The sequence below is a fragment of the Coniosporium apollinis genome, assembly GCF_000281105.1.
Source record: "Coniosporium apollinis CBS 100218 chromosome Unknown supercont1.5, whole genome shotgun sequence".
Taxonomy (NCBI): Eukaryota; Fungi; Ascomycota; class Dothideomycetes; genus Coniosporium; species Coniosporium apollinis.
Window position 1 is genome coordinate 514,377 of NW_006913267.1, and position 13,413 is coordinate 527,789.

Genomic DNA, 13,413 nt, shown 5'->3' on the forward strand with positions numbered 1-13,413 from the left:
AACCTACGAAGTACTCTGTTGCGTTGATGGTGCGGATTATCCGTTGCGGCGGACACCATGCATGATTCTCATGAAGCAAGATGAATCCGCCAACTGTGCCCCGAAGACGAACTGCCAACTCAACGAAGTACTCCGTGACATCAACGCTGTGGACTGCGCTTTGCGCTGAGCGTAAGTACACTGGCAGCGTGTTTGGACTGCAATATGGACGGCCTCCGCGGTTTGCGACGTTCTACGCTATGCCCGACATTACCCTTTTGGGAAGCGTGTCTCAGAGCTTCATGGTCCCCAAAGCTCCGGTTGGTGTAAATAACGTATAGCTGTTTTCTTGTATGTCGCTTCAGCAATCATGGTTGCATCCCCGTAGTCGCTAGCACGCCCTGAGTTCACTGGATCGTGACGCCGAATTTTCATAATCGATTTGACACTCTTCGGACTCGATGTTGAGAGGTTTCAGCCGTATATACCTATTAAATCCCCTTGCCTCCGTCAACCTCTAGATTCACGCCGTTGATGAACTTGCCTTCATCGCTAGCCAAGAACAAACACGCGTTTGCAACGTCGAGCGGCTCAGTCAGTCTGCCGAGAGGCACTGCTGCCGTGAACTGTTTCCTGTTCTCCTCTGTGTCCTCAACGCCTACGAAGGACGAAAATAGCGCTGTGCCCGACAGCAGCGGAGCAAGTGCATTGACTCTGATCTGGTCTTTGCCGAACTCAGCGGCCAAGCCTTTGGTCGCCTGCGACATTCTTGTCAGTTAAACAAAAACAGTGCATATGCGGAGTGGGGATGTTCGCACGTTTGAGACTGCGCCTTTGCTGCTGTTGTACCATACCAGCCCAGGTCTCGGCCTTAGACTGCCAATACTGGAGATGTTGATCATGCTCCCGCCATTCCCTAGCTTCTGCATCTGCGGAATCGCAACATGGACCGACCAGAAGATGCTCTTGACGTTAACATCGAATACCCGCTGGAACTCCGCCGCCGTAACGTCCAGCGTGGGCTTGCTCTTGTACGTCGTCCCCGCATTGTTGACGATTATGTCGAGCCTCTTCCAGTTGTCGATTACTCCATCCACTACCCGGCGCCAGTCGTCTTCTTCTGCAACGTTCATCTTCTCGAAGCGGACGTTGGAGCTGTCGAGCTCCTTTACCGCGGACTCGCCGAGAGACTCGTTCAGGTCGCCGATAATGACTTTGCAGCCTTCGCTCAGGAAGCGCTTCACGATAGCTTTGCCGAAGCCGCCCGCTCCGCCTGGCGTAGTTTAGCTATGCGCCCAGCCGATGGATGGAGGTAGAGTGCATATATACCGGTCACAATTGCGACCTTGCCATCAAGTCTGCCTGCGGTGTTTGCGGCCATCCTTAAGGGGGTTTCGAGATACAGTAACCGGTGGTTTGCAGGTGTGGAGCATACTGAGACCCTCGAAGTAGAGGCCTCATTATAGTGACACGACTAGTTGACCCTGGCTGCGGGGTGATATTGCGGGGATATCTGGGGAAGCTCAGGGCGAGCTCGCATCCGAGGAGCTTCGTCGCGGAGTTCATCGGGAGAGCTTCAATTGTCCCACTACTTGTGGCTGGTGACCGCTGTGGCTGCTGTGGCTGTCAATCCAATTCCACCTGCACCTCTTGAGATTGTTCAAGAGCATTTGGCCGAGAGCCGGACGTGTGGAGCAGGTAAAAGGTCTCACCGCGAAAATCTCGCCGCGAAACTTACAGTTTTATCGGCACGCCTCGCTTTACACTCACTACACCCCCTTACTAATACAGCAACAAATTGCCTAAAACAGTGCGGTAAGGGAGAGGATAGGCTAACGCTTAATTGGATAGCCTTTTTGTACCATCTACAGCCTTTGAAAAGCGATGGCGTAACTAATGATTGATTTTCGCGGTGAGGCTTTTTACCTGGCTCACGTGCCGGACAAGCCGCCGCCCACGTCTCTTTTCTTTCCCGAATCTTGCATGAAGATCTCCCGTTAAACTCCCAGATGAGAGCAAGCACTGGTAATGCGCCTGCGCGATACGCGGGTTCATGCAAAACATCGCTCCGTGCCGTATGTATACCAACGGAGTTCCTCTTACGAGAAAGAGTAAGATGATCCAATGGAGCTCCACATTCCCGATTGTTAGCTCGAACAACTCTGCCATAGCGCAAGAAGTAAGTGGCCACTGCAGCACATGATGTCAAGGTCAGAGTGCCTCTCCTCGTCTGGTATCACGTCAAACGCTTCGTATCTGCTTTCCACAGTCATGGTTTGAGTTTACACTGTTCATGGCCTCTGTCTCTTCGCCGGCCCTGCAGGCACTGGCTTCCTCCACGCCCGTACCCGCTCCGTAGCCTTGTATTACTGTGATTGCTATTAGTCTCCATCACTTCTTTTCACACGCACCAAGAACGTGCCCTGAACTCTCACATGCTTCGATTTCTTATAAGTACACCTTGAATCGTATCCCGAATCAAGACAGTCTTGTACTTCTTCTCCCCGTCAACTCCAGTCCCCGTGTCTGTTCCACCTGTTCCACAATCATCCAATACTATGGCCAGATCTACCGATCCAGAAGCTGCCAAAGACCCTGCCTCAAGCTACGGTAAGTCTGGCCGTAGCGCTCGCATCACCAGAGTCTGAGACACTCACTCAGCGCACAGAAGCCCTTCATACTGCCAACGGCGATCAACACAACCGCTCATCCGACTCTGATCAGACATCCGTTGTTTCCTGGGACGGACCCTCAGACCCTGCAAACCCGTATGCTGGGACCCTCCCGCGCCCGCGCCCGTGCATGGCAAACGGCTAACCCCTGTTTTAGCTTCAACTGGCCGACCTCACGGAAATGGCTCATCACGCTAACGACGTGTTTTATGTGCGTATCCGCTCCGAGCCGGCGGGAAGTGTGCTGTCATAAACTGACCGCGGGAACGCACAGCACGTTAATTGTCGGCATTAACGCCACGGCGATTGCCAGCGCGGCCGAGGAAATCAACCACGAGTTTGGGGTCAGCGATGAGCATTTCCCGCATTCGTACTGGCCGGTTTGCAGCTGGAATGTCGGCGCTGCGTTGGTGCCGTTGGTGGCTTTGCCGTTGATGGAGAATTTTGGGGTTAGGACTGGATACTTGGTGGGACTCTCTATCCCATCCGTCCTGACTCAACAGTTTGTGACTGCATTCTTACCCGTGGCAGGCTTCTTACTTTGTCTTCATCATACTTTGTCTTCCGCAGGCTTTTGCAAAGAACTTTGCGACTTTGATCGTCACTCGTTTCTTTACCGGCGGCGCTGCCAGCATCCTCGAGAACATTACCGGTGGGATAGTCTCCGACATCTGGCAAGGTGGAAAAGCTCGGAGCTTGCCGGTTAACCTCTACATCTGGGCCTTGCTTGCAGGCGTGACAGTCGGTCCAGTCATCGGCGGAGGCATAATTCATCACCTCGAATGGCGATGGTAAGACAGCCTATAACTGCAGCAGCAAAACACTTACTGACCAACTACCTCACAGGATCTTCTACATTCAACTAATTCTTTATGCAGTTTTCTTCCCACCCCTCTTCCTTATCATCCGCGAGCCTCGCGGCCCCATCATCCTGAAGAAGCGCGCCAAGCACATGCGCCAGGAGACCGGCAAAAACATGCACACGCGTGCCGAAAAAGACGCACCCAGCCTCCCCCATCTGATCCGCGAGTCCGTGATCCGGCCGCTCCACATGCTCACGACGGAATACGTCGTCTTCACCTTCACGCTCTGGTCCGCTTTCGCCTTCGGCACCGTCTTCCTCTTCACGCAGTCCATCACCCAGGTCTACACCGCGCTCTACGCCTGGCCGCCGTTCCTAACCGGCACCGTGCAGTCTGCCGTCGTTATCGGTCAGACAGTGGGTCTCGTCGTTTCACTCTACCAGAACAGGCTCTACGATGCTTCTGCAAAACGTAACGACGAGACGCCCGGTAAGCCAATCCCCGAAGTGCGCCTCTACCTCGCCATCCCAGGCAGCTTCCTCGGCCTCACGGCAGGCTTCTTCTGGTTCGGCTGGACGAGCTACGCAGACCTGCCGTGGATCCTCTCGGCCATCGGGCTGGGCCTCGTCGGCTTTGGGATCTTCACCGTCGTGGCCGCTGTGAGCAACTACATCACGGATGCGTACGCGAAATATGCCGCGTCGGGCCTCGCGGCGATTGCATTCGGCGAGAATATCTTCGCGGCGTTTATGCCACTGGCGAGTAAAGCGCTGTATACGGCTTTGGGGCTCCAGTGGGCGAGTAGTGTGCTGGGGTTCTTGGCGCTGGTGTTGAGTTTTGCGCCGGTCGTGTTGATGGTGTGGGGGCCGCAGATTAGGAAGAGGAGCCCGTTCATGAGGGAGGCGGGGCAGGACTAGGGCGTGTATTGGAGGGGGACGATGACGAATTTATGATGATGACCGGCTTTGGAGGCTTTTGACATCTAGATTGATATAGAACTAGTATAGAGTATCTTTCTGCGTTGAGGGTGCCAGTATGCTGTACGCTTTCGCGCGTGGAAATTCGCATACCGGCGTTTTCCGGGATCCTCTTGACGGAACATCGAGCCGTAACGGTGTAATTTAGTGGTAAGAGGCTTTGAACAGAAGTTCGCGCTTGTGTAAAGGGTTTCGGCCAGATTGCTGCGGCACCCTACCAAGATCTTAGTACGAGGACACCTCCACGCACAGTCTCTTGCAAGAGCCGGCTGAAGCGAACAGTGTTTCTTGCTTCAGGTTCTGCTTCGGTGCAGAGGCTGAGAGGAGTTCTTCTAAAGTCTTTTCTTGAAGTGGTTTCAGTGCGTCGCAAGGTGGGCTCGACGAGCCATTGCCCCACAGAGGGGGGCCAGCTGAGCTCTTCAAGCATCGGTTCCCGCTTTGTCTCAGCCTCCTGAATATGGACGACGATCCAAGCACCTGGGGGACAGAAACTGCCGGACTCCGGGAAACAGACAGGTCTTTAGTCAGCTTAGGAAGGTCATGAATAGGCGTAATCCTTAATGGTATACTGCTATATAAACATATGTAAGCTACACCTAGAGGTAGGATAGCTAGAGTAAAGGTCTTTAGAGAGGTATTGAATCTAATAGATTTTGGTAATTTTGGAGTGAGTTGTAAGTCTAGTAATTTACGAGTCCGGCGATTTCTGTCGCTCGCGTGCTAAGCTCTTGAACTTCTTAACGACTTTGCAAGACAACACGTGTTGGAGCTACCCCTGTTTTCCACACACACACACACACACACACACACACACACACACACAGTTACTCTCACCACGTTCGCCAGCGTTTGAGCGCATGTGCAAAACCAGGCATAAAGGGCGCCTGGCTGTCAGCAGTCTCGTCCCTCGCTTTTGCTTGGGCAAGCAGTGCGTTGACAACCTCATGAATATCCTTGGCACGGTCCTGGGCTTGGGTGAAAATGTCGTGCCACCAGGTTTGATTCATACACTGTATAACTAAAAACGACGACATCAATACCAAGAGGGCGGTGTTGATCTCAATGTGCCATAAGGATCTTCTGGCGCCGGACATCTCTTTCGAGGTAGGGGCTTCTTCTTCCTGTGCGGAGGAATACGCGTGAGCCAGCTTGGAGGGATCGGGAATAGGTGATGGATTGATCAACTGTAACAACGGAATGGTTGGCGATGGAGGACCTCGTTCCGTGGTGACCCATGCCAGCTGAGGCACTGATGTGGATACAGAAGTAACACTCTCGAGTGTAGATCGTCGAAGACGGGACTGGATTGCAATAAGCGCATGAGTTACGGACTTCAAACGGTTGTGCTTGATGGAGTCCCGGAAGCTGATCATATCGATACGCCGCGCCGGAATTTTCAAGGTCTCGCAAGCATTGCAAAGTTTCTCGGCGAGTTTCCGAATCTGCTCGTCTTCGATATCGCCATCCGTGAGTGCAAATCGGAGCGTAAAGAAGGCGCGGAAAGGCTCTGTATGGAAGCTCTGCCTCCTTGTCGCGCGTTCCGCTTTCGATGGTAATGGTGCAAGGCGTAGGTATCGGTCGTTATACCTTCTGAGGCGGTTGTGTACCATGCATGGACTGTCGCGGCGCTCTTTCTGATGATTGATTTGGTCTTGCAAATCCCATACCGTGAAAGGTCGGTTCTCGTATCTATCGAGAAGCTCCTTCAATGACTTAATCAATGCTGTCGTGAAAGAGTTCTGCCCTGGAGCAGCTGTTGGCTGATCATACGAGCTGGCGGCTATAAGTTGATAACTTCGAGCATCACTCGTTACTCCTTTCTGGACGTTACTGGCATAACAAGTATCGAAGATGGCCAAGACATCGCCCTCAGGGCCTTCCATAAGTGCACGCTCTGCAGGCTCCCAGCAGGCCTTGGCTGGGTGCTCATTGGTGTTGCCTTGAGACCAGTCTTTGCTGAGAGATGGTCAGCAATCGATATCCAAATTCTTGCATCGGGACACTCACGCGTGCAGATCTAATACGTTGCGGCATTTGTCCCAGCTCCCATGCCCTGTGTAGAAGATGATGATGAGGTTGTTCGGCCCGTCATGTTCCGCGATGAAATGGGACACGTCCCGGTTAAGCTGTTTCTGAGGTTTGAGCTCAGAATCGCCCAGATTCAAGATTTGTGTTTGGTATCTGAAACGCTCTTGGAACAGCGCATCAAGCTCCTTCACCTGTGCATCGTTCAGCAAATCGCGTCTCACGTCTAATCACCGGTACTCCTACCTCTGGACCACATTTCAGCTCGTCCAACTTCTCGTCCCATTTGATGATCAACACAGCCACGTCTTCATAAGTATCAGGCACTTTCATACTTTTGTTGACGGCGGAGTCCCAGACATTCTGTACGCGGGACCTCGCAGATGACTCTTCATCAGTCACAGATGTGCTGCTTTCGTCCGACAAGCTGATTGGGGAAGCTTGGAGGGCATCCACGTCGGCGTTTTCGGGCACTCGCGCCAGCCTAGCGACCTGAGAGAGGAAGCTTGACTGAGATCTCGGACGCTGAAGTGCCATTGCAGTAACATTCAAGGCCGCCGCACGGTATCCCGCATTGGTCGGTGATCAGAAACATATAAGGCTTCAGCCCCTGGTGCCAACGCGAGGTTTGACTTCATCATTGACCGGTCGTAGAGGCTCTCACAGGCGCAGATGGCATTGAGGCTGAGAGTGCTGGAAACTGACAAGGCGAGACAGCACTGCCTGCCTGGGTTCTGAGCCCACTAAACCTTGTCTATCGCTCCGGTACAGCCAATCAGGGTAATACTGCTGCAAGAAAAACCCCAACTTTCAGGCAAAGTCCTTGCCGTCGGCACCAAAATGATGCGCAGGGCAACCACTTCAGTCGGTGCTGTCCAATGACGGATTGGTTTGCAAGGCGTGTCAGATGCTGCCTGTTGGCTCTTCGCTGGAGCACAGCAAAGCTATCTCAGCCGCAGCGGAGCAGTCCAACCATGCAGCGACTAATTCACTTAAGACACCTACGGCGCCCTGCCTCATTCAGCTCCTAACGTTTCGCATAAGGCTGTGATAGACGCTGCTGTTGCCCAACTGTTTGTGCCGCCTGACCGTTCGGACTCATCCTCCAGGAGCCACCTTGCGCAACCGCCTTGCCCGCCGATATGTCAAATCAGGAGGTAAGCATTTCGGACATCGGTCTGAAGGCTTTAGCGCTAATCAAAGCCGGCTCGGCTGTGCAGGTTGAGCAGAAAGCTGAAGACAACACTCTGCATAATGACCAGCCCGTGAAGAGCCATTACAAACCTAGCGACATGGCTGCGGTAAGATTAGACGGAGCTATCCCATTTTGTTACACCGGAGAGGCTTTACTAAAGTCTTGAATAGCTTAAACCAGACTTTCAAGAAGACGCCAAAGTGGCCTTGAAAGTCCTGGTGAACGGCAGGATGGCCACGAAGAAGAATCTGTTCGTTTACAAAGCGACCTTCAAGAGTAACAAATGGATGTACCAGCTGGCAGAAAAGCAGGATGGTTCTTACGTGTTGTATGACAATGGCCGGGAGTTTGAGAAGACCCGGCTGATACATGGGTGAGCATCCCGCGCTGCGCCTCGTCGGGCGAGGCGGATCCGCCCACGCAGACCGTATCACCTCAGTTTTCGTCGTTGCTCAACCAGTATGTAGCGAGGCTGAGTCTATGCTTGATTAACAGGCGAGGCGCTTTGAATGTCTTTGCTTTAAGCTGTCGGGATACCTCAAGTCTCAACTCCAAATTCAAGTTCGTCAATGCTATCATTTGTGTCTTAGCTTACCTGTAAACTTTCGACTTGGTGTTTTACCTATCGAGTCCGACGAGTCGGAACTGCGCCTCGACCCTGTTTGCGACAGAACACTATGTGTGATTGAGTTTTTGGCCCGAAGTGTCATTCGGATAGAATAAAGCATGGCCAATAACGACCGGACATTGGATGAGAAGCTTCCATATACTCCATCGCCTACGGAGACTGCATTTTCCGGCCATGTAGCAATACCAATGCCGGAAGATCCGGACTCACCGCCAGCAGCATCTCAAAAAAGTGAGGGTTGTTTGATTTGAAGCTCGAAGAACATACCGTTAATTACGCCCATAGAATCATGGCTTGCCCGACGCGCCGAGACCATGTTTGCAGGGAAAGAAACATTCAATCTCAACGATACCATCGTTCAGGACTGTAAGGTCTCAGCTGCTTGCACAAGCTGCTTGCCATTACTAATGATTCTCAGTGGACTCATGTCCAGAAGGGTATCCCCAGCTTGCAGCTTTCCAAGCAAGCGACGACTCCTTTTCCCAGTATCGCGGGTTCGGATATCTACACTCTCGCATTCTTCTAGCGCTACAAGCAGAAATCACTGTACTAGAAGGAGACCTCAAAGCAATTGACGAATATGACTGGCAGGAGGATGGCCGCCAAGACTACTTGAAATCCAGAGCCAAGGACCTTGCCGATGTCGAAGAGGGAGGTTACGAAGGCTCAAGACCAGAGTTGCTGAACAAGCTACGGAATAAGCTAATCGAGTATGGTAAGAGCGTTGACAATCGTCGGATTTAGTCGTACAACGATTCTGATGCGCCTCCAGATGACATGCTCATCAGAGCAAGAGACCTCGGAGCATTTCAACGACCTTCCAAACGAGACTATCATAGTTTACGGTCGTGGTACTACAGCAACGCCCCTCTTCTAGACAGTGAAGCAGACTGCATAAAGCACAAGGAGGACATTGTGACCCTCCGGCAAGGCCGCGAATGGGCCGGCTTCGACGGCCTCATCGAAACGTCTCTCCGGAAGATCGACTGCAAGCTGGTTCGGGTGAGTCCTCCGTCCCTCCTACTCTAATGGACCACATGACCAACTTTCTAGTTTCTATTCTGCAACTCCGAGCTTCGCCGCAAGACTATCGACGAGAACGCCCACTACTACTCAGCCGCACGAATCGAGACGTTCGTCGCGCTGTTGATTACTTGCGTTATATTCATCCTGCTTGTGCTGCCTGTCGTGGCGATGTACGAATTGACGTGCAACAGTTCGCGTGATGCGACATTTGATGCCGTCGGCGTCTTGATCGTCTTCACGCTTCTTTTCTCCGCCGCGATGTCTTTGTTGACAAAGGCAAGGCGTCATGAGCTGTTTGCTGCATCTTCGGCCTACTGTGCTGTATTAGTTGTTTTCATTAGTAATTTCAACAATGTCGGGCAGGTCTCGGCGTCTCATCGTTGAGTACGAATTCTGAATTACGGCCTATCGATCACATATTGTTATCACTGATATTCTGAACGACTTACGACATAAGCTTTATGGCTGGAGATCGTGATTCAATTGAAAGAGCTGCTCTGTGCAAGAGGGTTTTTAGCTGGCCTGCAGAGAATTGAATGTTAGGTGGTATACAAGAGATTCACCCTCAACCGTCAATCAAGGGGTTCGCTTACTAGTCGTCGTAACGGGTTCTTTACAGCTATGCATGAATTTTGAAAACGGAGTAAGGCCTATCGCATACGTATGAACAATTGACGCTTGCTGAACGGGAATCGGTGATATGTTGGAATTCTATTCCGTAGCTCTGTGGAGCTTCACTACACCTGGCGTAGAGAAAGCCTTGGACAAGAGCAGGGCCACCGCGTTGGAGATAAGAACTTTGAAAGGTATTGTGATTACCTGTACCAGCTCTCCCAAGAGCGATCATTGAACGTCCCTGCGGCTTAAGGGAGGGACAGTAGATATTGCGTGACGTCATACATCACAACCTCGGTCTGTGCACGGGGACTTCGAGCTGCGCAGACCTGCATGTGCAAAAGACCCTGAAAATGCTCGGCCTCACCAGAAGAATTGTTATATTCGCCGCAATCGACGGGCTCATCCTTCAGCCAGCGCCACCTCGCAACCACCCTCCTACTACCCAGCAAGCCATTAAGATTGACTACAAGGGCAACGTCTCCCCACTGCTCAAAGACCGCCGCGACGAAGATACCGCGCCAGCTTCGCTTGAGGTCCATGGCATAGTTGGTAGACTGCCCTCAAGAGACCTAAGCTCGTGAGCAATACTGACCCGTTCTCGTAGGTCTTCTGAAGATCGCATCCTCCTCCTTCCTCATCTCTATATCCCGCCGTCAGCAGGTCGCTCAGATACGGGGAAGGCCAATATACGTGATCACCGATGTCACTCTCATCCCGCTGTCCTCTCAAGCAGATGCGAACAAGGCTATAACGCAGGCCCGAGAAAGCCTGCAGAAGCATTCAAGGGCGGAAGGCACTGGTGAAGAGCTGGAAAGCGATACTTCAGACGACGAATCTGTCACCTATGCAGACACTGCCACCCACGAGGACTCTCTGCCTTCAACTCCACCAACGGAGGAGGACATACAATCGACCGCAGCTACCAAGCGTGAGAGGAGATCAAGCATTGCCGAAGATGTTGTGGTTAAGAAGGGCGCGTACGGAAGGTTCGCGGACAGATGGTTTTCCAAAAAGGGTTGGAGTACTGAGGGGCGGAGAAAGCTAGGAATGAGTAGTGAAGAGGAACTCAACCACCAGCAGGAGCTGCGAAACTCCTTGACTGCTGTGCAGTCTAATCACGGGGCAGCTGAAGATGGGACCCCTGAGAAGTCTGAAGCCGTCGAGGCTGGCACAAGTGGCGGCAAGGACGCAGACCAGTCGCCAGCGGAGATCGAGAAAGTACTAGAAGATCCATCGCAGGACGTTATGGCATCCATGATGCCAAAGATCATTCGGACGACGAGATTGTATTTCTCGTCTAGGAGCTTCTTCTACTCTTACGACTACGACATATCCCACAGTCTCAGCAAGCAAACCACCGGCCACTCATCTTTACCGTTGTTCAAGCTGTTCGATCCCTTAGTAAGTGGGCCGAGTTTTTTTTCTAGTGATTTGATTCTGACCATCCTCCCAGTACTTCTGGAACCAGCATGTCATACAGCCTTTCATCGAAGCTGGTCAACACAGCTATGTATTGCCTCTTCTGCAAGGCTTTGTTGGTCAGCGAGCTTTCTCCGTCAATGTATCACCGGACACCGAGCAGAGTGCTATAGTGGACGCAGCCTCAAAACCGGAGGATGTGATCGCAGCACAGAACGACGCTACAGAGCCAGCAGAAGCGAGCGGCAAGCCAGATCTTGAAAAAGGGGAAGGACGTAAAGACTTTCTTCTGACCCTGATATCCCGCCGCTCGACCAAGCGCGCCGGCCTTCGTTACCTTCGCCGCGGAGTCGACGACGAAGGCAACGCTGCCAACAGCGTCGAAACGGAGCAAATACTTTCCACCCCATCATGGAGATCCTCGGAGAAGATCTTCTCTTTCACCCAATACCGCGGCTCCATTCCCCTCTTCTTCTCCCAGAGCCCCTTCAGCTTCAAACCAATGCCCACGCTGCACGGCTCCCAGGAGACAAACACCCAAGCCTTCCGCCAACATTTCTCCAACCTCGCCAGCCGCTACGGTGGCATCGCCTGCGCCTCCCTTGTCGACAAGCACGGCACCGAGGCCAAAATCGGCTCAGCTTATGAGCAGCACGCCAATCTCCTCAACGACATCGGCGGCGTCGACGGCAAAGGCATGCGCATCAGCTTCCACTGGTTCGACTTCCACGCCGTATGTCGAGGCATGAAATTCGAAAACGTCTCACAACTAATGGAGATTCTCGGCCCGACCCTCTCCTCCTTCGGCTGGACTGTCACGCAGCACGACCAGCTCTTGCAGCGCCAATCCGGCATCCTGCGCACCAATTGCATGGACTGCCTCGACCGCACCAACGTCGTGCAATCCGCATGCGCCCGCCACGCGCTGGAGCAACAACTCGGCTCACTCCACATCGCCATCGACCTGCAGCACGACCCCAGCACCTCCTGGTTCAACACTCTCTGGGCCGACAACGGCGACGCAATCTCGAAGCAATACGCCGGCACGGCAGCGTTGAAAGGCGACTTCACGCGGACACGCAAACGCAACATCGGCGGCGCGCTCACGGACTTTGGCCTAACGCTGTCTCGCTACTACAACAATATCGTGAACGACTATTTTACGCAGGCGGTGATCGATTACCTCCTCGGCAAGGCGACCGACCAGGTCTTCGCGGACTTCGAGGCCGACATGATGAGTCGCGACCACGCGATCGATATCCGCAAGGTGCGGCAGGCGGCGATTGACCGCAGCGCAGAGATCTGCGTCGAGGAGGCCGACGAGGGCCTCGTGGGAGGCTGGACGTTGAGTTGTCCCACCAAAGCGAATTCGCTGCGTGCGACCCCGTTTGAGGAGTGCGTGCTGCTGCTTACGGAGCGGGCGTTGTATTTTGTGAGGTTTGATTGGACGACAGAGAAGGTGAGGGAGTTTGAGAGGGTGGAGTTGGGGAGGGTGGAGAGGTTGGTCAAGGGGGTTTATGTGACGAGTACGCTGGCGAAGAGGCATACGGATGAGAGGAGGAATGTGGGATTTGTGGTAATATTTGAGGTGGGGGAGGAGGATGAGGGCGTTAGAGTCAATACGAGGAGTTTGGCGAATGAGAGGAAGGAGGGGGAGGAGGATGGGCCGGGTAAGGGGGTCGAAGAGGAGGACGAGCAACAAGACAAGGATACGAAGTCTGAGGGGAAAGCGGAGAAGGTGACGGAGATGGAAAAGAGGTTCCTGGCCTTCAAGGCGCTGCCACCGAGGTCGGCCGTCGCAACTGTGCAGAGCGAGGATAACGATCCGAAGAGCGAGATGGAGATGGTCACGATGCTTTGTGATGAGATCAAGAGGGTTGCCGACAGCGCGCGGAAAACAGCGAGCGCAACCACCAGTGAAAGAGAAGGCGGCTTGGAGATCGAAGAGAGGGACATCATCTCCGTCGCAGAGGCGAAGAAGAGCACGGGGTATCTTGAGCAGATTGGATATTCTATGAAGAAGCTTGTATGGGGATGATTGTACATACTGGTACTTACATTATTACCGAGC

At 53.1% G+C, this 13,413-nt stretch overlaps 6 protein-coding genes across 6 annotated transcripts; 4 read left to right on the forward strand and 2 right to left on the reverse strand.

The window, feature by feature from the left end:
• Positions 1-470: 470 nt before the first annotated feature.
• Positions 471-1,360, reverse strand: W97_01529 (uncharacterized protein; the record flags this gene model as incomplete). The annotated part of the gene is made up of 3 exons (XM_007779435.1): positions 471-737; positions 798-1,252; positions 1,309-1,360. The coding sequence occupies 3 exons, from the start codon at positions 1,358-1,360 to the stop codon at positions 471-473; spliced, it is 774 nt and encodes a 257-aa protein (XP_007777625.1).
• Positions 1,361-2,537: 1,177 nt separating this feature from the next.
• Positions 2,538-4,371, forward strand: W97_01530 (uncharacterized protein; the record flags this gene model as incomplete). Its single annotated transcript, XM_007779436.1, has 6 exons — positions 2,538-2,589; positions 2,648-2,747; positions 2,809-2,862; positions 2,926-3,118; positions 3,183-3,442; positions 3,498-4,371. The coding sequence occupies 6 exons, from the start codon at positions 2,538-2,540 to the stop codon at positions 4,369-4,371; spliced, it is 1,533 nt and encodes a 510-aa protein (XP_007777626.1).
• Positions 4,372-5,261: 890 nt separating this feature from the next.
• Positions 5,262-6,993, reverse strand: W97_01531 (uncharacterized protein; the record flags this gene model as incomplete). The annotated part of the gene is made up of 3 exons (XM_007779437.1): positions 5,262-6,387; positions 6,439-6,650; positions 6,703-6,993. The coding sequence occupies 3 exons, from the start codon at positions 6,991-6,993 to the stop codon at positions 5,262-5,264; spliced, it is 1,629 nt and encodes a 542-aa protein (XP_007777627.1).
• Positions 6,994-7,598: 605 nt separating this feature from the next.
• Positions 7,599-8,028, forward strand: W97_01532 (uncharacterized protein; the record flags this gene model as incomplete). The annotated part of the gene is made up of 2 exons (XM_007779438.1): positions 7,599-7,757; positions 7,822-8,028. 2 exons carry the CDS (start codon positions 7,599-7,601, stop codon positions 8,026-8,028), a joined length of 366 nt encoding a protein of 121 aa, XP_007777628.1.
• Positions 8,029-8,377: 349 nt separating this feature from the next.
• On the forward strand, positions 8,378-9,689 carry W97_01533 (uncharacterized protein; the record flags this gene model as incomplete). The annotated part of the gene is made up of 5 exons (XM_007779439.1): positions 8,378-8,510; positions 8,565-8,645; positions 8,698-8,994; positions 9,052-9,281; positions 9,333-9,689. The coding sequence occupies 5 exons, from the start codon at positions 8,378-8,380 to the stop codon at positions 9,687-9,689; spliced, it is 1,098 nt and encodes a 365-aa protein (XP_007777629.1).
• Positions 9,690-10,273: 584 nt separating this feature from the next.
• W97_01534 (uncharacterized protein) lies at positions 10,274-13,380 on the forward strand (the record flags this gene model as incomplete). The annotated part of the gene is made up of 3 exons (XM_007779440.1): positions 10,274-10,472; positions 10,528-11,324; positions 11,377-13,380. 3 exons carry the CDS (start codon positions 10,274-10,276, stop codon positions 13,378-13,380), a joined length of 3,000 nt encoding a protein of 999 aa, XP_007777630.1.
• Between the last annotated feature and the right edge of the window lie 33 nt (positions 13,381-13,413).